At 42.2% G+C, this 26230-nt stretch overlaps 1 protein-coding gene across 6 annotated transcripts in view; it reads right to left on the reverse strand.

The window, feature by feature from the left end:
- Nucleotides 1-26230, reverse strand: part of LOC149462998 (galactoside alpha-(1,2)-fucosyltransferase 2-like) — a 224384-nt gene that overhangs the window by 37067 nt on the left and 161087 nt on the right. For 3 of the 6 annotated variants that reach the window (XM_089676062.1, XM_089676061.1, XM_089676063.1), the window contains 2 exons: nucleotides 23633-23702; nucleotides 19258-22308 (listed from right to left, as the gene is read on the reverse strand). The exons of 1 other annotated variant lie outside the window; for it this stretch is intronic. In XM_089676062.1, the coding sequence (XP_089532188.1) occupies nucleotides 21263-22291 (1029 nt within the window). In that variant the 5' untranslated portion in view covers nucleotides 22292-22308; nucleotides 23633-23702 and the 3' untranslated portion in view covers nucleotides 19258-21262. Of the gene's footprint in view, nucleotides 1-19257; nucleotides 22309-23632; nucleotides 23703-26230 lie in introns of those variants that run through there. 2 more of the 6 variants (XM_089676066.1, XM_089676064.1) reach the window with 1 other exon arrangement.

A 26230-nucleotide genomic window follows, 5' to 3' on the forward strand; every position in this document is an offset into this window, starting at 1 on the left:
GCGCGCTGTCTTCTGTAGTGTGCGTGACAGCCGGGTCCCAAGTGCGCATGCGCAAGAAGCGGTGCTCTTTGTGAATGGTAAGGCGGTACCTGGGACACATGACAGATCCCAGAAGCCACGGGACCAATCACAAAGCGCAGCGCTTCTCGTGCATGCGCACTGGGCATCCGGCTGTCCGCCGAGCGCCCACACTACAGAAGCCGGGTAGACAGTGCGTGGCTGGATAGAGGAATAGGTAAGATCAAAGAACAACTCCGCGGAAGTAAGAGCGGGTACCTGTCAAATTCAGATACCCGCTCCCCCCCTCCCCAAAGGTCAGCAGTCATCTCCTGTACTGTCCACAGTCTCTGGTCATCCCTGTACTGTTCGCAGTCTCTGGTCATCTCCTGTACTGTGTCCGCAGTCTCTGGTCATCTCCTGTACTGTCCGCAGTCTCTGGTCATCTCCTGTACTGTCCGCAGTCTCTTGGTCATCTCCTGTACTGTCCGCAATCTCTGGTCATCACTGTACTGTCCGCAGTCTCTGGTCATCTCCTGTACTGTGTCCGCAGTCTCTGGTCATCTCCTGTACTGTCCGCAGTCTCTGGTCATCCCTGTACTGTCCGCAGTCTGTGGTCATCCCTGTACTGTCCGCAGTCTCTGGTCATCTCCTGTACTATGTCTGCAGTCCATTAGTTCAGAATTTTTTTTTTCCTGTTTTCTGCCTCTAAAACCTAGGTGCGTCTTATGGTCAGGTGCGTCTTATGGACCGAAAAATACGGTGTATATATATATATATATATATATATATAAATAAATAAAAGCACACACCGATTACCCATAACTTTATGAGCACTGACAAGTTAAGTAAATAACATAGATTATCTATCGTGTTACAATAGCATCTGAAAGTCAGTGGGAGTTGTGAGTGACCAACCTCAAGCAGAGTTTGCAGAGGAGTATCCAAGGTATGTTTAGAGGCTTTCTGCACATGTTTACTCATCAGCATTGCAGAAAACATGACCAACAAAAGGTTCTCTTACAGAGGATTTATTTTACAGTCCAACAAAATGTATTTAGCCTCCTGGCTAGTAGTAAGACCACACAGGGTCTGCCCAGAGCTGCCTGCATACTTTCTCTAACAATGCTGATTATCCCAAGGAAAAGACATACTATACCCTAGGTGGGGAACAAGGTGTGGCCAGTGCTTAACCCTCGGTCTACTGCTACAAACCTTTTACTGCCACCAGTTTATCTTATGAAATGCCAAAACCTATGTGCCAGGTACACTCCATCCACAACTTTTTCCTGAATTGATAGGGGCTGTTAATAACATACCCCCCGGGGGTCAGTGTCAATGTCATGCATTTTATTTATGCTGTCTGGCAACTCTGAGAAGAAATGTTTATTTTGCTGTAGAAAATCTCTCACCTCTTGCTGTTGCGCTACAGATTTGGTCTTGGCAACAGAACCTCCTTTATGCATTCCTCTTCTTTTGAGGGCTTATCACCCAGGGCTACTAGGAATTCTCTATCTTTCTAGGCTTTTGTTAAATTTACATGATAGATCACTTACTTGTTCTACGTGTCTGGCTGGTACACTATGTAGATATCAAAAGAGTGTGCTAAAGAGGTGTAGGAAGTGTTTTATTATGCTCCAGCGGAAACTCCCTAATGCCAATTATTCTAAGTATATCTTTTTTTTCCATCTGACAAGTTTCCACACATATTATTATATTATTATACAAAATGGAAGACACCAAAAATTATATGAACCTGATGTATGTTTCCCTCAGTCTTCTGCACCTTGTAATATAGACTTGTTTGGTGTCTAATGGATGGCATTTTTCCCATACATTAGTGTGACCACCTAATAAATGTAACACCATGACAGTAAGAATTATGAAGACTGTTTGAGGCTTCAATATAGCCAGTTCATCAGTATGTCAGGAGTCACTAACCCCAATCTCACAGATGTAAATACTGGAGAATATTTGGAGGGATATACAAGACATTTTTGAGATGACCTAATCAGCAGTCATTTGAAAACTGGCTAATGAGGGTTTAGAACAGCTCTGCTTTGCTCTTAGCTTGAGACTATTTTCTGGCAATTGTGCTTTAACAGGTATAAAATTTAAATTTAATGACTAACCCATACTCTCCAGATATGATATGCACACCTGCTGGTGTGAATAGGACCGTAGGTATATTGTGCACATTTTTATGAGTGGAATAGATGCATGGCTGACAGATTTCAGGGTCTCTTTTTTATATGTATAAGGGAGCCATTTTGGTGCCAAAGGGTTTGTATTTATGTCCATCCAGTACTAAGATTTACATGATTTTGCCACAGAGCACAACCCTGTCTGACAACACAAGATACCTGATATTTCTATGTTGTAGTTAGGAAACATTTACAGGTCTCCTGCTCACACCCAGTCTGCTACCAGACAGTGAAAGGAGAAGAAACAGAGAGATGAGCTTATTTCTCAGTCACTCTGCTCTCCTACAACCAGCATGCTCCTGGCACTACAGCATAACTGCTATGCTTGCCTTGTGTTTCTCCCTTCCCCAGTCTGAGCTCTGCTGCAATAGGGTGATACCAAGTCAAATTCAGGTGCTTACACAGCTTGTACTAAACAAACATGTAGGCAGGAGGGAGGCCAGATGGTTAGCACCATTGGAGGAAGCCATTGCTGTCCAAAAAGAATATTGCAGCACGTTTGAAGTTTGCAAAAGAGCACCTGGATGTTCCACAGCACTACTGGCAAAATATACTGTGGACAGATGAAACCAAGATTGAGTTGTTTGGGAAGAACACACAACACTATGTGTGGAGAAAAAAAGGCACAGCACACCAACATCAAAACTTCATCCCCACTGTAAAACATGGCGGAGGGAGCATCATGGTTTGGGGCTGCTTTGCTGCCTCAGGGCCTGGACGGATTGTTGTCATTGATGGGAAAATGAATTGCAGAGTTTATCAAGACATTTTGCAGGAAAACGTACGACCATCTGTCCGCCAACTGAAGCTCCGCAGAGGATGGGTGATGCAACAGGACAATGACCCAAAGCATGCAAGTAATTCAACAAAACAATGGCTGCAACAGCACAGAATACGCCTTCTGGAGTGGCCCAGTCAGAGGCCTGACCTCAACCCGATTGAAATGCTGTGGCATGACCTTAAGAGAGCGATTCACACTAGACATCCCAAGAATATTGCTACACTGAAACAGTTTTGTGAAGAGGAGTGGTCCAAAATTACTCCAGATCGTTGTGCAGGTCTGATCTGCAACTACAGGAAACGTTTGGTTGAGGTTATTGCTGCCAAAGGAGGGTCAACCAGTTATTAAGTCCAAAGATTCACATACTTTTTCCTCCCTGCACTGTGAATGTTTACATGTTATGTGCAATTAAACCATGGCAACATCTAATGTTTGTGTAGTATTATGTTCAGCAGACTGTGTTCTTCTATTGTTGTGACTTAGATGACGTTCAAAGCACATTTTATGCCCAATTCATGCAAAACTCCAAGTAATCCCAAAGGGTTCACATACTTTTTCTTGCAACTGTAGCCAATTAGCCATCCTGGCTTAAAGAGTATTTTGTAATTACTGTAAAGCGGGCCAACCGTGCAACCCACTTTTGGTCCAAAACCCCCAACTTTGACATTTCCAAGTTAGCAAGGGGGTTAATATTGGTATAAATCTCAATTTCGGTCCTGGAGAGATACTTGACAAACCTTTCCTTAATGGCCCACACCAGGGCTAACAGTTCTAATTTAAATGAGCTATAGTTGTTGTAGTATATTGTGTGTTATATATATATATATATATATATATATATATGTAGATATTGAAGATATTGAGACATTCACTGTTCATCCTTGGACAGGCCAGTGAAGAGACCACTTTATGTATCAAAATAACTCTGCTACTGTATGTTCATTTTATGCAAGGTCACCTCGGTATTTGGAGAATAGCCAGTTTGTCTAATTAGACATTTCAAAGGGTATGGTAATTAGAAGCAAGGGGGTATTCATGGGAAATGGTGAAAGGGTTACTTGTGTACCTGATAAACACTATAGTGACCTTGTTATTTACAGTAATGGCAAGTTAAGTCTTTTCATGTAAGATCAAAAGTGTTTTGTCAGTCCATCAGAAACACCTTCAGTAAACTGTATATTAAGGGAGGTTTTTTTTTGGCTGGGAGAGGAGCTTCTTCCTGTCATTAATATGGAAGCACAGGTATAGATCATAACTCGCATTATTGCACGCATGGAAGCTACCTAGGTACAAATTATAGATGGACGGTGTAGTATCTCCATGTTTGATAGGAGTGTACTCATGTGACCAATGGGAGAAGTATTGGAAAAAGATCTTTGGCCATACTTCTTTAAACTTGAGGCCTGTATGGATGATTGTTGGATGGTCTTTCAGAGTATTCCCTTGTTATCTGTGTTCCAGAAGCCTGCTTGATTCCTCTAATGGCTATATCTGACTCTTCTCTGCATGCAGCCAACCCTTACCTGTCACTAAGCTGGACACTGTTCGTGATTAGGTACTGTACCTCTCCACCCAGCTGTTACCAAATTCAGCTTGCTACCTGACTTTATGCTTCTGCCATCTGACATCAGTCCTTTCCAGTTCAAGTTTGCTAGTCCAACTTCCTGGCACCTGCACCGTACCACTGCCCCAGCAGTCCCTGCCTCCACTTCCAGGGGTGGTGTGATGGGAATCGTACAAATAATTATCTCTCTCTCCTCTCTCCGTGTTTGCCCAGTCCATCAACTTTTCCCTCAGCTTCTTTAGCAAGGCAGTGGTCCTCTTATGTGTTTGGGGTAATTATCATGTTGGAATACTGCCCTGCGGCCCAGTCTCTGAAGGGAGGGGATCATGCTCTGGTTCAGTGTGTCACAGTACATGTTGGCATTCATGGTTCCCTCAATGACACTACGACCACCGTGCTTGACTGTAGGCAAGACACACTTGTCTTTGTACTCCTCACCTGCTTGCCACCACACACCATCTGAACCAAATAAGTTTATCTTGGTCTCATCAGACCACAGGACATGGTTCCAATAATCCATGACCTTAGTCTGCTTGTCATCAGCAAACCGTTTGTGGGCTTTCTTGTGTAACATCTTTAGAAGAGGCTTCCTTCTGGGACAACAGCCATGCAGACCAATTTAAAGCAGTGTGCGGCGTATGGTCTGAACACTGACAGGCTGACCCCTCACCCCTTCAACCTCTGCAGCAATGCTGGCAGCACTCACACATCTATTTCCCAAAGACAACCACTGTGTATGACGCGAAACCGCTGTATGGTTTTGGCCACCGTGCTGCAGCTCAGTTTCAGGGTCTTGGCAATCTTCTTATAGCCTAGCCATCTTTATGTAGAGCGACAATTCTTTTTTTCAGATCCTGAAGAAAGAGTGAGAGCGATAACACCAATTTAACACATCTGCTCCCCATTCACACCTGAGACCTTGTAACACTAAGGAATCACATGACACCGGGGCCAAATTTGGACATTTTCATTTAGGGGTGTACTCACTTTTGTTGCCAGCAGTTTAGACATTAATGGCTGTGTGTTGAGTTATTTTGAGAGGACAGCAAATTTACACTGTTATACAAGCTGTACACTCACTACTTTACATTGTAGCAAAGTGTCATTTCTTCAGTATTGTCACATGAAAAGATAGAATAAAATATTTACAAAAATGTGAGGATTGTACTCACGTCAGTGAGATACTGTGTGTGTGTGTATATATGTATATATATATATATATATATATATATATATATATATACACATACATACATACAGGGGCGGACTGACCATTTGGAAACTTGGGCACTGCCAGTCAGTAGAGGGCCCCATGAGATGCCCCTGGTACTTTTTCATAGGCTTTTTTAAGTTTGGGCAAGGATACAGGGGCCCAATGATCCCCAATTGCCTGGGGGCCCCATGAGTTGTCAGTCCGCCCCTGTATATATATATATATATATATATATATATTGGATTTAGGTGTTCCAATCACCTCCATAACCACAGGTGTATAAAATCAAGCGCCTAGGCATGCATACTGCTTCTACAAACATTTCTGAAAGAATGGGATGCTCTCAGGAGCTCAGTGAATTCAAGAGTGGTACTGTGATAGGTTGCCACCTGAGCAATAAGTCCATTTGTGACATTTCCTTGCTACTAAATACTCCACAGTCAACTGTTAGTGGTGTTATAACAAAGTGGAAGCACCTGGGAACAGCAACTCAGTGGTAGGCCACATAAAATGACAGAGTGGGGTCAGCACATGCGGAAGTGCACAGTGTGCAGAAGTAGTCAACTGTTTGCAGAGTCAATAGCTAAAGACCTCCAAACTGCATGTGGCTTTCAGATTAGCACAACAACAGTGCATAAGGAGCTTCATGGAATGGGTTTCCATGGCTGAACAGCTGCATCCAAGCCTTACATCACCAAGTGCAATGCAAAGCATTGGATGCAGTGGTGAAATGCACTCCACCACTGGACTCTAGGGCAGTGGGGACATGTTCTCTGGAGTGACGAATCACGCTTCTGTGTCTAGCAATCTGATGGACATGTCTCGGTTAGGCTGTGGACAGGAGAACAGTACTTGCCTGACTGCATTGTGCTAAGTGTAAAGTTTGGTGGAGGGGGATTTACAGTGTAGGGTTGTTTTTCTGGGTTTGGGCTTGATCCCTTATTTCCAGTGAAGGGAACTCTCAAGAAATCAGTATAACAAGACATTTTGTACAATTTCATGCTCCCAACTTTGTGGGAAGAATTTGGGGATGGCCCCTTCCTGTTTCAATATGACCGTGTGCACAAAGCAAGGTCCATAAAGACACGAATGAGTGAGTTTGGGGTGGAGGAACTTGATCGGCCTGCACAGAGTCCTGACCTCAAATGATAGAACACATTTGGGATGAATTAGAGTGGAGACTGCAAGCCAGGCCTTCTCATCCAACATCACAAATGCACTTCTGGAAGAATGGTCAAACCTTCCCATAGACACACTCCTAAACCTTGTGGACGGCCTTCCCAGAAGAGTTGAAGCTGTTATAGCTGCAAAGGGTTGGCCAACTCAATATTGAATCCTACGGACTAAGACTGAGATGCCAATAAAGATCATGTGCGTGTTAAGGCAGGCATCTCAATACTTTTGGCAATATAGTGAACTTCTGTTGCAGGGACTGAACTGACTTAGCGAGTTGGCATGCTATGTTTTAAACCATTTAACCTCTTTATTAACAATAAAAACTGACAAGGGTTCTAAATATAATCCACTGTATCCATCCCACTGGATATCGCATGTGATAAAATACCACATGGTTTCAAAAAATAAATACCACATATTTCGCAAAAATACTACATGCGATATTTTAGAAGCATTTTTTTGTGAATGCCAAAACACTTTCTGAAAGACACTAAGCAGGATTTTACCGAATTTCTTAAAGATATTTTAGAAGCATTTTTTTGTGAATGCCAAAACACTTTCTGAAAGACACTAAGCAGGATTTTACCGAATTTCTTAAAGCGGTAGACACCGCTTTGTGAATGGAACCCAATGTTCTGCTGAGAAACCTTGAGTCCTGTCATTCATGTGGATGTTACTTGACACGTACCACCTATCTAAACATGGTTAGTGACAAAGTACACCCCTTGATGAAAACAGTATTCTCTTATGGCAGGCCTGCTTTTACCAGGATAATGCACCCTGCTACACTGCAAAAAATTGTTCAGGAATGCTTTGAAGAACACAACGCGTTTGAGGTGTTGATTTGGCCCTCAAATTCTCTAGGTCGCAATCCAGTTGAGCATTTGTGGGATGTGCTGGAAAGACAAGTCCAATTCATGGAGGCCCCACTTCACAACATATAGGACTTAAAGGATCTGCTACTAACAGCTTAGTGCTACATACCACATCATACTTTCAAAGGTCTAGTTGCGCCTATGCTTCGACAGGTCAGGGCTGTTTTGGTGGCAATAAGAGGTCCTACTCAATATTAGGTGAGTGGTAATAGCTGACCGGTGTAAATATACATACCGCATAAAAAAATCAGTACATATACTATATATAATAATAAAATCTAAGTGCAACATTCATTTGTAAACTATTTTAGCTATTTTAGGATGAAATCAAATAAAATTAGCATTTAAGGAATTTAACCTACCATAGCTCCCTGAACAAATTTTATTTAGTTCTTTAAACCTGTTTTTTGATTATTTCTTTTTGCTACCTGTCCTGACCTCTTGCTTGTTTGACCTTTAACCTGTACTACTTCTCATTGCTGTCAACTGCGTCTAGTCCAGCTGTGTCTGAGGGCAACAATTTAGGAGCCGTCCACAGCAGAGCCCATTACCCTTTTTGTGTGGAACCTCTTGTCAGATGTCAGAGAGATCAAGCTTATTTTTATTTGAATGGCATAAATGCTGCACATGGTTTCAGGCATGGAAGCATGCAAAAATGTGCATGCGCAAGGGCTGCACGTCCACCACAGAGTCTGGCGCCTAGTGGACTATTTAAACCTGAGACATGCATGGGATCATTGTTGGATAGTCTCTCAGCCTATTGCCTTGTTATCTGTGTTCCTGAAGCCTGCTTGACTCCTGACCTGCCTGAGCCTGACTCTTCTCTAGATTGCCCTTGCCTGTTCATATCTGCTACTCATCTGCGTAACAGACCTCAGCCTGGACTTTTGACCAAGTTTCTGCCTTCTGATTCTGTACCTCGCTGCAAGCATGCAGCCAACCCTTGCCTGTCTATGACCTGTTACCAAATTTGGCTTGTGACCTGACTCTACGCTTCAGCACATCTGATACCAGTACTTTCCACTACAAGTTCGATGCTCCAACTTCCTGCCACCTACACCCTTTCATTGCCCTAGCACTCTCTGCCTGCACTTTCAGGGGTGCTCAGACAGGAATCGTGCAAGAGGCCACCCTTGTCATCTCAAGCTCTTTATACAGGTACAGTATGTGGCACCTTGTGGCTTGCGCTGGTGCTACTAAGGCTTCTTAGATTCTGTGCCTCAGACCTTTTACTCCTGACACTCATAGCACAGAGGGTCTGATACCACTATTACAAAATGATTGCAATGCTGTTTAAAGGAAACAGTAGTGGTGAAAAAAGCACTTGATGGTTTAACCTTCTTTTTTTGGTCTATTCATTCTTTAGGTCCAGATGTGTGTCTACATACTTGGTGCTATAGTATTTGCTTCCTCATCACTCTGAAAGTTTCTGCACTCACATACATGCACACAGAAATAAAAATACAATTTTAGAACATATGAACTTAGAAAATGTGCATGTCACTCATCAGTGGCAAATATTTTAACTGTCTTAAACAAATATGGGGTTGGGTGCCATACTATATCCATCCTATGTATTCATACACAAAATATGAAAATAATAAAAACTGTGATATGTAATCAATTATATATAAATACAAACCTACCAGAAAAACGATTGTGAAAAATCTTCACCTGAACAAAAACAGTGAATGGGTGTAGCTGCCCCTTTAAGAGTACATATATGCTCCTACATAAAGCTATATAGAAACATCAAGAGGGCGCTATCCCTAGAGTGATCTTGTCATTAAATAATAACCTAATCAATATTCATACAATAAAGTCCATCAGACATGAAAAAAGTTTTTTTTGTGCCAAAAACCAAGACCAATCCAGTGGCCCGAGCCTAATTATTCTTAAACCGCTTCACCACTTGTGCCAATTGAATGTACTCACCGTAGATCCATGACCGGCCTTAATTAAAAGGAAGGTCATATAGTGCTTGTTATCGCAGCCACATTGGAACTCCTCACTTATTCCAGTCTCATTAACTCTACAGAATCTTCATAAAGCCTCAGCCGCTCTCCATCACCATCAATCATAGATCATAAAAAAGGGTATCTCATAGTGTAATATTTATTACAATTCACAGATAAAAATAAGGTAAACATATTGCACTTACACTTAGAGGTATGGCTTTTTTGTTTTGATTTGTTTTTTTGTCCTGGTTTTTGGTCCCATGGTCAGAAACAAAGGTGTGTCTTGGGTGATTTTTAATACATTTTTATGCATTCCATTTGCATTTATTACCTGGGATTTAGGCCATTCACATTTATCCTGCAGTAAAATACATACATTTCTCCGCATGAAAGAGCATTTCAATGAGAAATTCCATTCTTTCTTATAAGATTGGTTTACATCCTCATGATGAAGTGTAATGTGTTTTTAAAGGTCAACTATAGAGGGCAATTCGCACCTACACATATGTATTGCCAAACGTGCTGTAGCACATGTGCCTACGTGTACAAGGGCCATTAGGTAAACATGTTCTTTAACCACACCTAAAACCAAGCCAGGTTTGCCTGGAGGTGACATTTAAGTACAAACACATTATGGGACATTTTAGTTACTGGTATGAGGAAAAGTAGAATGAGCCTTTTTTAATTTACAGAAAGTCTAGTGAGTTATTTTAACAATTGTGGCAGTCCCTTTCAATTCAGTTTTCCCAGAACCACTGACATGCAAATTGTAAGAGAGAAAAAAAACAAGCATTATGAATAAGCTGCTTTGGTGCTTTCCTTTGTACCTTAGCCACAAGCTCAAATCCCCTTTTATTAAATGGTCAGACCACCCAAATGTGATATTTTAGATAAAGCTAGATATTGGAGGGTAAAGCCAGTCCAAGGATCCTTAAAGTGATTCCAAAGGCTTATATAAAAAATAATATACTTATACTTACCTGCTGTGTGCAGTGGTTTTGCACAGAGCAGCCTTGATCCTCCTCTTCTTGGGACCCCTGCCGGCACTCCTGGCCTGTCAAGTGCCCCCACAGTAAGCAGCTTGCTATGGGGGCACCCGCTGCTCTATGTGTCCATTCACACATGGAACTGCATCTTGGCCCCACCCTCTTTCTCTTTTCATTGGCTGACTGGCTGTGATTGACAACAGTGGAAGCCAATGGCTCCCACTTCTGTCTCAGCCAATGAGGAGAGGGAGTTCTGGGATAGCCAAAATTCCAGTGCACATTGCTGGATCGAGAGGGGGGCTTAGGTGAGAATTAGGGGGGTTGGGGGGAATGCTGCATGAAGGTAAAAAACCTTCAGCCTTTAGAACAAGTTTAAATGTCTTGCATATATCAACAGTGAGCTTTCTCTGCTATAATTACCAATTTTGCCCCGTTCACCTGTTTTGGCACTTCTGCTTTTTTCCAAGCATAACTGGTTTAAAGGGTATCTATAGTTTGAAGGGTAAAAAATGAACAGCCAATTTATTTATAAAACATTAATTTTCAATTAAGCAGGCATACTGCATACATCCAGTATTTAGACATTTGAGGACTGATTTACTAACACTGGAGAGTGCAAGAGTGCAAAATCTGGTGTAGCCGTACATGGTAGCCAATCAGTTTCTAACGTCAGCTGCAGCAGATTTTGCACTTTCCAGTTTCAGTAAATCAACCTCAGTGTGTAACATTCAGTATAATTCTGTATTCTTTGTGTTAGAATTCTATTTTCACTTCCATTTAGCAGGCACATTGTTCTCTGTCTTTGGGAATTTGTTTAGGAGGACTGCATGAGATATAAACAGACAGTTAGGTTCCCACCTATTGTAGGACATATAAATTGTATTAGAGGCCACAGTTAGTAAAAGCAAATTGAAATCCAATAGCTGGTATTATGTTGTTTTCCCTGCACGCAGCTCTCCCTGCAGGTTGTATAATAAATATAATACAGGCAGTCCCCGAGTTACCAACATCTGGCTTACATACGACTTAAGAATGGAGGCAGCGTGACTCGTCCCAGAAACCGCTGGGCAGCCATCTTGCTGCTCACTGCATGCTACCACATACTGTCCTGCAGACCTGTCAGCAATCCCACATCACTGCATGGCCAGGTAACCCTTCCCTATGCTAAAAACTTAAAAATAATTATTTGACACTTAAAAACTTTATTTTTTAGAAATTAACAAACAAAATCAAATTAAGAACAAACCTACAGAACCTACCTTGTTCATTACTCGGGGACTGCCTGTAAATATCTACTCTTCAATTGAGCTTCAGCAGTCAAATATTTTTTTTTTGGGATACAATAGTGGTATCACATTATTTTTGCTCTTTGTGTCCACCCTGGGATATTCCTTTGGAGATGCTACAGGAAGTGACCGCAAATCTTCCCAAAATAGTGGGTTGGTCTCACCTTGAACAGCTGTCATAAGAACATTTGTCCTCATTGAAAGACAGGGTCACATGGACTAATACAGGGTGATTCGCACTAGCAGGGACACATTTGGTAATAAGAACTTATCAGAAAGTCTAACACTTCCCCATTCTATCCAAAACTAAATGAAAAGTTTTGTCTTTACACAAACTTTTAATACTACATCCTCTACCAAAAACAGTAGTATCCGCTTTAGGTGGATGTTTTGAAATGTAACTGTGGCCAAGCTATTGATAATGAAACATCTACATGTTTTTACCAAGCTGTAAAGGAACTTTAAAACATGTCCTCACTGACCTATGTAGCTACAGGCACTGTGTTGCAATTCATCCTCAAATGTCACAGCAGAAGCAATAAAGTCCTTGTCTACACCTGCTTAAGACTAGGTTCACCTCTAGCCATTTCCTGCCGGCCACATTTGCGCAGGCACAGCAACCCATTCATTTGAATGGGCTGCTGTATCAGCAGGAACACAGGAGAAAGGTCCCTGCACCTTCTCAAAACTGCAGCCACTGTGAAAAAAACATCATGCACTTTCTTGTGCCTAAAAACACTCTGCATATTCAGCTGCAAGGGGGTGCCATTAAGAATTAATGGCACCCCACATGTCTGCTAAAGAGCAGAGCATTTTTGCCTGCGTATGCAGGACCGTGTACAATTTACATGCATTCCTGCACCTGTATAACTTTGCACCTAGCCTAAGGAGTCTTTCACACCATACGTGCAGAAAAACTGCCGGAAAAAATGATTTCACTTTCACAGAGGCACAAGTTTATATCAGTTTTCATGTGAATTTCACTAACTTTTACACACACTGCAGATTCTGCATGTCATACTAATGTTGTGGTGTGAACAGGAGAGATAGAGAACAATTGTTTTCTTTGTACCCTTGCAGAATGCATGCAGAAAAACTCATGTCTCTGCACATGGTGTAAACGAGGCCCAACTCTCCCTGTTCCCCCCCTCTCAGCAGTGACTTTTCTGTCTTCCAGCCTGATCTTTAGGGCCGGATTACGCTATAGAAACGCAGTCCAGATGCACTCTGGATGCGTTTCCGCATGCGCATGTGTTCTGGTGCGTTTTTTATGCTTTCTGATTTATTTTTTCCCCCTCTCTTTTTCTTCAATTTAAATAGGGATGTGTGTGTTCCAGTGCATTTTTGGTGCGTTTATGACGCGTTTTACTGCATTCCAGTACGGTTCTGTGCAGGAAAAATGCAGCCGGTTATACTTTTTTTTCTGCAACTGGAATGAGCTGGAACTGCAAGAACTGATGTGAACTATGACATTGACAACCATATAACCTACTTTCTGTGCGCTTTGGATGCAGAAAAAAAATCATATTGAAACACATGTAGTGTAAACACAAATCAAGGGCTCTGGGAGGGAGAAAAGTGTACTGAGCTCCCGAGAGACTGAACTAGAACAAGTTCAATGCACATCCTGTGAAATTTAAGAATTATTTTTTCCAGAGTGCCTGCAGCTGCAGAGGTAATAAAGTCTTGTAATAAAGCCTATTTACTTCCGATTTTGACCTTTTTATAATGTGTGGTTGTATTACAAATAAACAAGAAAGTGATCCTAAACACACACTGTTTAATTTACATTATCTCTTTTCTTTCTGTATATGGATGATGGCACTGTAAATATAAAAAAAAATGTAAGTACCTTTTTCCTAAATGATATACAGCTGTCATATGTCCCAGCTCTTTCCTAGCCTGTCTGCAGGAAAACAGTGGCAGCAGGAGCTTCTAGTCCTCTGCTGCTGGCCACATGTTAAAAATTTAAAAAAAGGGATACAGATTCAAAATAAATGATTCATATCCATAAACTGTTTAAATAGTTATACAAATATATATTTAAAAATATCTTTATTATTTTTTTGGCAATTACGGTGTGGATGGATTTCTGGCAGTCAGAGGCTGTGTAACCCCCCTGTCTTAGATTAACAGGGAGTCAATTAAGATGTTATATCTCACCTCTACTGTGTTTAGCTGGTTAGAGGGCATGGAGGAGAAGGGAGTGAGTGGGCTGTCATTTACCACTGTGTATATGCCCACACACAGTCACATGGGCTGCTCAGATGTGATAGGGAGGACATGCTCAGCATAGAAACTAACTGAAAACTGAGCATGTATAGTAGCTAAATATAATTGTTTGCAGCGCTAATAAACAAAATAACTAACAACCAACACCTGTGACAAGTGTGTTAATGAAAAATGGAATAAACAGTCCAACAATATCAAATATTTAAGGGCAGTCTTCTCCTCTATAACCTCTCTTCATATAGTGACTTGGATAGTGCTTTACCTCCACCTTAAATAAAAATGCAAACTCTCGAGACACTAAATAAATAGAACAGCAAACAATGCTTTTTTAGGCAATGAAGCTCTACTCCAAGAAAAGTTTCTCCAAACGAGTCAATCTCTATCCACCACTCTTTTAGCCCACTGAGACCACAGATGACAATCAACAATAAAAAAAGGTCTTATAGTGTAGTAATTTTATTCAAAACAGATATCCACAACCAATAACCTAATGAACATATGTTAAAACATCCGACCAAAAAGGACTTCACTTACATGTTTAGCTGCCAAACTTGCATGGGAATGGCGGCAGGACCTCTGCCATCTAATACAATCTTTCTCAATTTATTCTCAATTTATTAGATTTTGCCATGACACATAGGGGTTTATTTACTAAAGCTGGAGAGTCCAAAATCAGACTCCCGTCTGCATAGAAACCAATCAGCTTCCAGGTTTCATTGCCAAAGCTTCATTGAACAAGCTGAGGATAGAAGCTGATTGGTTTCTATGCAGAAGGGAGTCTGATTTTGGACTCTCCAGCTTTAGTAAATAAACCCGATAATGTTTGCTGGTTTAAGGGATATTTTTATTTACAAAACAAAGGTGTAGCCATGGGCGCTAAGTTTGCCTCTAGTTTGGCTAATCTTTTTATGTCCAGGTGGGAATTAGATGCTAATGAAATTTTCATTTTTATAAGAGGCATATAGACGATATTTTAATTTTATGGAGGGGTGATGAAACATCTTTAAAGGATTATATTACCTATTTGAATGATAATAATCATAATATAGATCATATATATATATATATATATAAAAAAAATAGTGAAGCAGAGGTTAACTTTTTGGATCTGAATTTAAAGATAGTTAATGGTGAACTATACACATGGTGAACTGTACACAAATTTTTTCTTGAAAAGCTCAGACAGAAATAGTTACAGTTGCAAGAAAAAGTATGTGAACCCCTTGAGATTACGTGGAGTTTTGCATGAATTGGGCATAAAATGTGCTCTGAACGTCATCTAAGTCACAACAATAGAAGAACACAGTCTGCTGAACATAATACTACACAAACATTAGATGTTGCCATGGTTTAATTGCACATAACATGTAAACATTCACAGTGCAGGGAGGAAAAAGTATGTGAGGCCCTAGCTTATTGACTTCTCCCAGAGCTAATTGGAGCCAGGAGTGAGCCAACCTTGACTCCAATCAGTGTGATGATATTGGATGTGTTGCTGACAGCTGTCCTGCCCTTAAAAAACACACACCTGTTTTGGGTTTACTGGTTTCAAGAAGCACTGTCTGATGTGAACCATGCCTTGCAGAAAAGAGTTCTCAGAAGACCTACGATCAAGAATTGTTGACTTGCATGAAGCTGGAAAGGGTTACAAAAGTATCTCCAAAAGCCTTGATGTTCATGTGTGCACAGTAAGACAGACTGTCTACAAATGGAGAAAGTTTAGCACTGTTGCTACTCTCCCTAGGCGTGGTCGTCCTGTAAAAATGACTGCAAGAGCACAGCGCAGAATGCTGCATGAGGTAAAGAAGAATTCCAGAGTGTCAGCTAAAGACCTACACAAATCTCTGGCATATGCTAACATTTTTGTTGACACATCTACAATAAGGAAAACATTAAACAAGAATGGAGTACATGGGAGGACACCACGGAGGAAACCATTGCTGTCCAAAAAGAATATTGCAGCACATTTGAAGTTTGCAAAAGAGCACCTGGATGTTCCACAGCACTACTGGCAAAATATACTGTGGACAGATGAAACCAAGATTGAGTTGTTTGGGAAGAACACACAACACTATGTGTGGAGAAAAAAAGGCACAGCACACCAACATCAAAACCTCATCCCCACTGTAAAACATGGCGGAGGGAGCATCCTGGTTTGGGGCTGCTTTGCTGCCTCAGGGCCTGGACGGATTGTTGTCATTGATGGGAAAATGAATTCCAGAGTTTATCAAGACATTTTGTAGGAAAACGTACGACCATCTGTCTGCCAACTGAAGCTCCGCAGAGGATGGGTGATGCAACAGGACAATGACCCAAAACATACAAGTAATTCAACAAAACAATGGCTGCAACAGCACAGAATACGCCTTCTGGAGTGGCCCAGTCAGAGTCCTGACCTCAACCCGATTGAAATGCTGTGGCATGACCTTAAAAGAGTGATTCACACCAGACATCCCAAGAATATTGCTACACTGAAACAGTTTTGTGAAGAGGAGTGGTCCAAAATTACTCCAGATCGTTGTGCAGGTCTGATCTGCAACTACAGGAAACGTTTGGTTGAGGTTATTGCTGCCAAAGGAGGGTCAACCAGTTATTAAGTCCAAAGGTTCACATACTTTTTCCTCCCTGCACTGTGAATGTTTACATGCTATGTGCAATTAAACCATGGCAACATCTAATGTTTGTGTAGTATTATGTTCAGCAGACTGTGTTCTTCTATTGTTGTGACTTAGATGACGTTCAGAGCACATTTTATGCCCAATTCATGCAAAACTCCACGTAATCCCAAGGGGTTCACATACTTTTTCTTGCAACTGTACATTCCCTTAAACAGCTGTCATCATCCGTCATGGCTTAAAAATGTCCCCAAACGACAATTTTTAAGAATGATGTGGAATTGCAGAGATCATGATGATTTCGTGGAACAGTCATTAATATTAAAGGAGAGGGTTTTTGAGAAGGGTTATAATCCAGATACCCTGAATCAGACGTTGCTGACATAGGTAGAGACTCATTATTGGTCCTGAATACTAGATACAGAGGTGAAAGTAAATTATTCTGTCCTTTGATTACTAATTTTTCAACACAATATTCTCAAATTAGAAAAAATATGCAAAATAGGTGGAGTATATTAAAAACAGATCCTGTCTTAAGTAAAGTATTGCCAGATAAACCAGAAATTGTTTTTAGGAGGGCACCGAATTGGAGAGATCGTTTTAGCCCCCAATATTATTAATCCTCTGCAAAAGGTCTTGTTTTTTAAGGAATTAATAGGTTTTTATCCTTGCAATAAGTGTGTTATATGCAAAGTGGATGGACTTTTATCTTTTTTTCAGCCAGACTAACTATGTATTAGGAAGAAGAAAATTATTAATTTTTCTTCAACCATCACTACTAAGAAATATCAGATCGAAAAATGTATTTCTTGTGAAACTAGGTACATAGTATATTTGTTAGAATGTCCTTGCCACAAACAATATGTGGGAAGAACTACTAGAAGGTTAAGACATAGATTAAAAGAGCATGTTTACAACATTAAAGGTTTTAAAAATCATAGTCTTTCAGCACATTTTCATACATGTCAAAATAGAGACCCGAAGGGTTTGAAATTTAGGGCAATAGATAAACTTAATCCACATTGGAGAGGTTGTGATCGAATGAGAGAGGTCTCTAAGTTAGAAATGAAGTTAATTTATGAATTACAATCTTTTTCCTCTCTGTGGCTGAACATTGACTGGGATGTCAATTATTTTATAGACACTAGTTAAAGTTTTTCTTGTATATGTAATTTCTCATTTTAATTTTTTCTCTGCATCATTTATTATTCATTACTTTTTATTTAAAATGTATTTTTTACCACTCTTTTTTGTTTTATTTATTATGTCCATAGATTGTACTAGGTAGTCCATTTGGTAATCAAGGATTTTTTTATACCTTTTATATTTAATATATAATTAATTATGTGTATACATTTTCCTTTGATGTATACATTTGTCTTTACACCTATGGAATTTTTCCAGTCTTCTTTATCATGGCGCTGGACTGGATAAGACGCCGTTAAAATGGCACGGATACCAGAAGTCAGTATGGTGCGTTCCACATCTTTGGAAATGACATCACTAAGACGACGCTGGTTCCGGAAGTGACATCCGGAATGCAATTTTAGCTTGATTACAGGTGGACTATTTAAGTTGAGGATGCTTAACTCTAAGTTTGCTCTCAATGATGCACATTTGTGCGAAACAGCTGTAGAGAGAGATTGTATTTGACACGCCAGAGGTCTTGCCTCCATGCTCATGCTAAACATGTATGTGAAGTCCTTTTGGTCAGATGTTTTAACTTATGTTCGTTAGGTTATTGGTTGTGGATATCCATTTTGAATAAAATTACTACACTATAAGACCTTTTTTATTGTTGATGGTCTTCTATGGTCTCAATGGGCTAAGAGAGTGGTGAAGAGAGACTGACTCGTTTGGAGCACCTTTTCGTGGAGAAGAGCATCATTGTCAAACAAAGCGTTGTTTGCTGTTCTATTTATTTAGACAGCAATTGTGTCTGATGAGTGTGCATTTTTATTTAAGGTGGAGGTCAAGCACTATCCAAGTCACTATATGAAGAAAAGATATAGAAGAGAAGACGGTCCTTAAATATTTGATATTGTTGGACTGTTTATTCCTTTTTTGATTAACACACTTGACGCAGGTGTTGGTTTTTAGTTAAGTTGTTGATTAGCGCTGAAAACAAATGTATTTATGTATTATTTTGGTGTTTATTTATGTATGAACATTTTTTGCTAGCAGCTAATCTTTATCACTGAGAGCTGACACTATTTATTGACTTATGTTTAGTAGCTGCAAACACTGCTTTGCAAAATCTCTAGCTGCACTGGGTACATAGACATACAGTAAAGGGGAGAAAGAGAACAGCAGGATCAACCAGGTTTTTTGCAGAATACAGAAAACATAGAAAATGAATCCCATAGTGACTGAGTATAAATAGCATGTAATACAGCATTTATTAATAGTTTTATGATATGGGTTTAATGACACTTTAAATGCATGCCAAAGCATACTCACCCAATTAAAAAAATATAGAAATATACATTTCTTAAAATAATTCTTATTTTTAATCCTGACTGCAATAAAAAATAGAACATGTACCGCATCACAATATCATTTTATTTTAAGTAAAAGATGAGCACCTCCAGGCCACTCAAACTGCCTTTGCAATCCTGAATCCTGCAGCGCATAGGCAAGCCCAATCCACAAATATTAATGCAAAGCTGAGGCTTTAGTGACCTATTAAAGTGATTCTAAAGGCAGAATGTTTTTTTTTACCTTACTGCATTTTCTGCATTAAGGGAAAAAACCTTCTGCGTACAGCTTCCCCCCTCCCCCTCAGCCCTCCCTTTTGGTTACATAAACCCAATCTCAATCCAGCGCTGTGCACAAGATCAGAGGCTCTCTCTGCTCTCTCCATCCTCACTGGCTCAGAGACTGCAGCGGGAGCTATTGACTCCCACTGCTGTCAATCACAGCCTTTGAGGAGGGAGCAGAGGGCAGGCTGAGCCACACGCTGTGTGTCAATGGATACACAGAGCTGGCTCAGCAGCAAGCCTGCATGATTGCCCCAATAGCAAGCAGCTTGCTAAGAGAGCACTCAGCAGGGGGGAACAGCCAGGAGAGCCAGAGGGGGACCCCAGAAGAGGAGGATCAGGGCAGCAGAGCTCTGTGCAGCTCTGTGTTTATTATTTTAAAGAAAGAAATTAGGTTTAGAATTACTTTAATTCTTATGAGATGTGAAAGAGCAGGTCAAGTCTATACTTTAATATTCAGAAAGCCGATACTTGCATATGCTCTAAGGCTGTTTAACCACTTCCCGAGCGCCCTATAGCAGAAATACTGCTACAGGGTGGCACGGGTGCGCAAAGGTAAACGTGTGATTACCCGCCAGCACCCGGTGACTACCGAGCATCTCTAATGGGGAAGGGGACTGTCTTGTTTACTAACAGTCTTCCTCGCTGTCAGCTCGGGCACACTGATCTGGATGGCTGTGCACAGCACAGCCATCCAGAGCAGTGTGCTTACAGTGAAGCACACACACCCCGCCCCCTAGTAAAACACTCCCAGCACACAGTTAACCCTTTGATCGCCCCTAATGTTAACCCCTTCCTGCCCAGTGCCATTAGTACAGTGTCAGTGCTTTTTTTTAGCACTGATCACTGTATTGGTGTCACTGGGGATGTTAATGACACCAAGTCAGTTCCCCCCAGTGTCAGATAGTCCGCCACAGTCCCACAGTCCTGCTATAAGTCGCTGATTGCCGCCATTACTAGTAGGACAAAAAATTCCAGTATCTATACCGCCATTTGTAAATGCTATAACTTTTACGTAAACCAATTAATTTACACACATTGGGATTTTTTTTTTAGCAAAGACATAGCAGAATACATTTTGGCCTATATTTATGACGAAATTTGATTTTTAAAATTTTTTTACTGGACATGTTTAATAGCAAGCAAGTCAAGTCGAAAATATTGTTTTTTTTTCTCAAAATTGTAGGTCTTTTTTTTTATAGCGGAAAAAATAAAAAAACAGCAGGCGATCAAATACCACAAAAAAAAGCTCAATTGGTGGGAAAAAAAGGACGTAAATTTAATTTGGGTGCAGCGCTGCATGATGGCCTGGTCAGGAAGGGGGGTAAATCCTCAGAAGGGCAAGTGGTTAATCTCAGTATACACTTTTAGATAACACTGGATAGTTAGGTTTTAATTTCTAAACCATATTGTGTAATTTGAACAGAAAATGTAGATAGGTACTATAGATAAAAGCTCAACTTTTATTTATTCTAAAGTTCATAAATATATAGCATTGCAAAAAAATTATGCAATGAATCTTGTTTTGCATTGTATGAAATGCAGCAACATCTCCACAGGAGGAATAGATCCTAATCAAATACTTCTGACATTCTGTTTAAATTGCCGAGTTACCATTATGGATTTTTATTTAGAAGTGGAGAGAGGTCTGCAGGAATCCCAATCCAATCTGGAAGGAAAGCGGCTTCATATTTAAAAAGTTTAAGAAAAGGAGAGTCAGGCAGTGTGTAGTTTGTTAAATAGATGGTTTCACCACCTACCAGATAGCCCACCCAAATACCAAAGGTCCCTATAGTCATGATGGTGTGGTTGCAATGTGACAGAAGGGCAAAGTCCCGTCCCGGGGATCCTTCTTGACCATCTCCAGCAAAGTGAACATCTTCCAGTGAATTATTAATGTTTTCCTTACACCAGTCCATCCCATTACTGGTTACAATAAATAGTGGGTTTTCATACTTCTTTCTGAAATAGTCCATGGCTTTTTGCAGATATCCTTTATCAGCAACCACCCCTTTCCATGTGTTGGGCATAACATGAACATAGTCTCCTCGTCGGACATGTATACCTACAAAAGTCACATTTTTTTTGGCACCGCGCACATTGTTCAGATATGCATAAGACTCTTCTTTAATAAAGTCATGGAATGTAAATTCTCTGAGAATCTCATCTTTTATGTGGTTGTAAAATGTAAAAGAACATGGGTAGCCACTGAGATGAATATATTCTGCTTCAATATGTCGGTACTCCTCAGACATCCAGTCATGAAGTCCGTAATTCCTCCATTTGAGGCGGTTAGCTACTTCCTGGTGAAGTACTGGCAATCTTATTTTAAAGATCCTTGACAGCTGGCTGTGCATCCCTGGCAAGATATAGGCTTGTCGACCATTCATTTTGGCAAGGGAATAAAGTGTGGCATACTCTCCCATTAGATTACCTAGCCGGCCAATGGCATTGACAGTCCACATCCCGGTCAGAGGTTTTGGTTCCTCTATAGTCCGTGGCTTCTCAGTGACTGGTTCCACTTTTTTGGGCACAATGTTCGTAAACACAGTGATGTCAAGTTTGACATGGTATAAATAGGAAAGGATCACAATGACCAGAAGAACAAAAGTAACTACTATGCTGTACAAGAGATGCTTATTCATGTTTCTAGGGGTCCGAGCTAGAAAAAAATTGAGAAAAAGATATACATTAGTTAAAACAATACTAGTTATTTTTATCTCAATTTTAGCAGTTTGCCTAAATTTGAAGGTTGTACATTAGGGGTGATCAACCTTTTGAAGAGCGAAGGCCGCTTATATGGTCTTGGGCCACAATGAAATGAAATTATTCAGAATTTTGAATTTTTTTGATAAGCATAATGAACATTTTTCTTCTGCAGCAGCTAAATGCCGGAGGGAGGGAGAGGAGGAGAAGCCAACATTCAGCAGTTGCAAACCAAAAATGGAGAGGATCAGTTCCTGTATATGCCGCCCCTCCTTTCCAAGTGTAAAACAGAATGTGACAGGGAGGCCAGATGGACCCCCTGGAGCATGGGGTGAGGTCACATTGCAACCCGTGACACTACACCAGTGGTTGGTGGGTGTAGTAAAAACATGTCTCAACAAATGGGGTTTCTACTGCCCCCCAAAAACCACAGTCATATTGTCCTGAGCCCCTATAAGGCTACTTTTTACCCTCACCTTGGGTTCAGTGCAGTGCACCTGTGGCTTTCCTGTGGGTTAGCTGTGCTTTGCCATAGACTTTTATCATATCTTGCAGTTGTGGTGCACTTCCTGAAAGCGCACCAAAACTCCTGCATTCAGTTCAATGTCAAGGGCCACTTCAGAGGGCTCTGAGAGCCACAAGTTGAGCATCCCTGTTGTACATAAATATTAAAGTTAAATACACATTTAAAATACATACATGGGAGCTGAATTAGGGCCTCATTCACCTAGAGAATTTTAATCCGTGCCCCATGCAGGGACATGTGTTATGGGCACGGGGATACATAGGTGTTGCTTGCATCCACGTGCTGGCAGTCCACAGCCACTGCTCCCAATTTGACATGCAGGTGTGAGTGAATGGACCAGAACCCACACAGATGTTACATTGGGAGCAGGGCCTTCCGGCATGGGGTTATATGCAACACCTGTGCATCCCCATGGCGGTAAACATGGCCCTGAACAAGGCACAAATTAAAACGCATCATGTAAATGAGGCCTAATTGCCAAAGGATTTATATTTCTGCTCAACCATTTCTGAGATTTACAAAGCTCTGTCACACAGCATGACCAAACAATGTCTTTCCATACAGGGCTATGCTCAGCTGGTGAGCTAATTATCCTCTACAGTTTAAATGCTGTACAGAGACTGCAAAAGGCTGATGCCAAGTTACATTTTGACACACTGCCTTACATTAAAGAATACATTAAATGGTGTACAAACGATGAACAAAGATATTTAAATTAAATCTAGCACAATTATGAATTCTTCCCATCACTGACCTCCTTCTGAAAATGCTAGTTGCTTGGCTGTTTTGAGGCATCACTCGCTTCAGTGTTTTTCAGTCTATTGCTTGGGATGAAAGAAGGAAATATTCAAAAACTGGCAAAATACACTATGTGCCAAACGTACTGGGACACCCCTTTAAATCATTGGATTCGGGTGTTCCAATCACCTCCATGGCCACTGGTGTATACAATAAAGCATCTAGGCATGCAGACTGCTTCTGAAAACATTTGTGAAAGAATGGTTTGCTCTCAGGAACTCAGTGAATTCCAGCGGGGTACCATGGTAGGTTGCCACCCATGGCCGGATCTAGGGGGGTTCTGGGGTGGGCTATGCCCCCCCTGAATATCAGCTGTACCCTCCCAGGTGGACTTTATCCAAGAGAAGCTGTCTGCAGCTGCTCACATAGCCCAGACAGCACGTTTCCCCCTCTGCTTCCCTGAATGAACAGGAAAGGGGGGATCAATGTACACTGCCTCCTCCCGCCTCTCTCCTCCTGTCTGCCCCGCCCACACTCCAACTCCTAACCAGTGCTGAACCTGAGATGTGTGAGTGGGTGGGAAATTTCAAGCACTGCAGCCTACAACTACATAGTGGCTGCAAGATTGATTCCTCTGCCTGAGCCTGCAGAGACCAGCCCAAGTGAGTAAGCTGAGCTCTGCACTACAGCTGAACTCTCCCCTTCTCCCTCCTTCTCTCCCCCTTCATCTCCATCCTTTCCCCCCTCCCCTCCCCTCCTCCATCTCCCTCCTTCTCTCCCCCTCCATCTCCCTCCTTCTCTCCCACCTCCAAATCCCTCCTTCTTCTCTCCCTACTTTTTCTCTCTCCCTTCCATCTCCCCCCTCCATCTCCCTCCTTCTCTCCCCCATCTCCCTCCTTCTTCCCCCCCCCTTTCATCTCCCCTCCTTCTTCTTTCATCCCTCCATCTCCCTCCTTCTCTTCCACCTCTATCTCCCTCCTTCTTCTCTATCCCCTCCATCTCCCTCCTTCTCGTCGTCCTCCATCTCCCTCCTTCTCTCCCCCATCTCCCCCCTAATTCTTTCATCCCTCCATCTCCATCCTTCTCTTCCTCCTCCATCTCCCTCCTTTTCTTTCTCCTCCATCTCCCTCCTTCTCTCCCCGATCTCCCTCCTTCTCCCTCCTTCTCTTCCTCCTCCATCTCCCTCCTTCTCTCCCCTTCTCTCCCCTATCTCCCTCCTTTTTCTCTCCCCCCTCCATCTCCCCCCTTCTTCTCTCCCCCCTCCCTCTACTTCCTTCTTCTCTTCCCCCTCCACCTCCCTCCTTCTTCTCTCCCCCCTCCACCTCCCTCCTTCTTCTCTCCCCCCTCCACCTCCCTCCTTCTTCTCTCCCCCCTCCACCTCCCTCCTTCTTCTCTTCCCCCTCCACCTCCCTCCTTCTTCCCTCCCCCCTCCACCTCCCTCCTTCTTCTCTTCCCCCTCCATCTCTCTCCTTCTTCTCTCCCCCCTCCATCTCCCTTCTTCTCTTCCCCCTCCATCTCCCTCCTTCTCTTCCCCATCCATCTCCCTCCTCCTTCTCTTCCCCCCTCCATCTCCCCCCTCCTTCTCTTCCTCCTCCATCTCCCCCCTTCTCTTCCTCCTCCATCTTCCCCCTCCTTCTCTTCCTCCTCCATCTCCCCCCTCCTTCTCTCCCCCCTCCCTCTCCCTCCATCTCCCCCCTCCTTCTCTTCCATCTCCCCTTCCTCCATTTTCCTCCTCCATCTCCCTCCTTCTCTTCTCCCCTCCATTGCCTCTCTACTCTCCCCCCTCCATCTCCCTCCTTCTTCTCTCCCCCCTCCCTCTCCCTCCTCCTCTCCCTCCCTCTCCCTCCTCCTCTCCCTCCATCTCCCCCCTCCTTCTCTCCCCCCTCCATCTCCCCTTCCTCCATTATCCTCCTCCATCTCCCTCCTTCTCTTCTCCCCTCCATTGCCTCTCTTCTCTCCCCCCTCCATCTCCCTCCTTCGTCTCTCCTTCCTCCATCTCCCTCCCTCTTCTCTCCCCCCTTTATATCCCTCCTTCTTTTCTCCCCTCCATCTACCTCCTTTCTCCCCCCCCTCTTCTCTCCCTCCTCCATCTCCCTCCCTCCGTCTTCCTCCCTCCCCCCCTCCATCTCTCTCTCTCGTCTCCCCCCCCCCATGCTCTTTTCCAGTTAACACAAATGTTGTATTATTGGAGATGGCTGACAATCTGCTGGCTGGATAAACTGATGGAGGTTTCGCTCAAGTTTGTGCTGCTTATGTTTAACCCCTTCCTGCCCAGTCTCAGCATCCCTTTAGGTACTTGTTCACATGTGCTTTGGTCTCCGAAGAGTGATCTGAATTCAGATCACCCTTCAGAGAGCAGTTAGCTGGCAGTGAGGAGATGCTGTATCACCTCCTCACCACCTGCTTTAACCCCTAGAACCCCACGCTAGTGCACTGCTACCATGTTCATTGCACGCAGTTGTGGGGTGCAAAAGCAGCCTCATTCACTTGAATGGGTCACATTCAGCAGGCACTGTGCCCACAGAATGCAACAGAGGATATTATTTCTGCCACGGCCACAAAATATCACAGTGGCAGTATATATACACCCCAACGTGATGCTCATCCTGACTTC

This window comes from Staurois parvus, unplaced genomic scaffold (genome assembly GCF_062004578.1).
Source record: "Staurois parvus isolate SC_StPar_1 unplaced genomic scaffold, SC_StPar_1.0 ptg000163l, whole genome shotgun sequence".
Lineage (NCBI taxonomy): Eukaryota > Metazoa > Chordata > Amphibia > Anura > Ranidae > Staurois > Staurois parvus.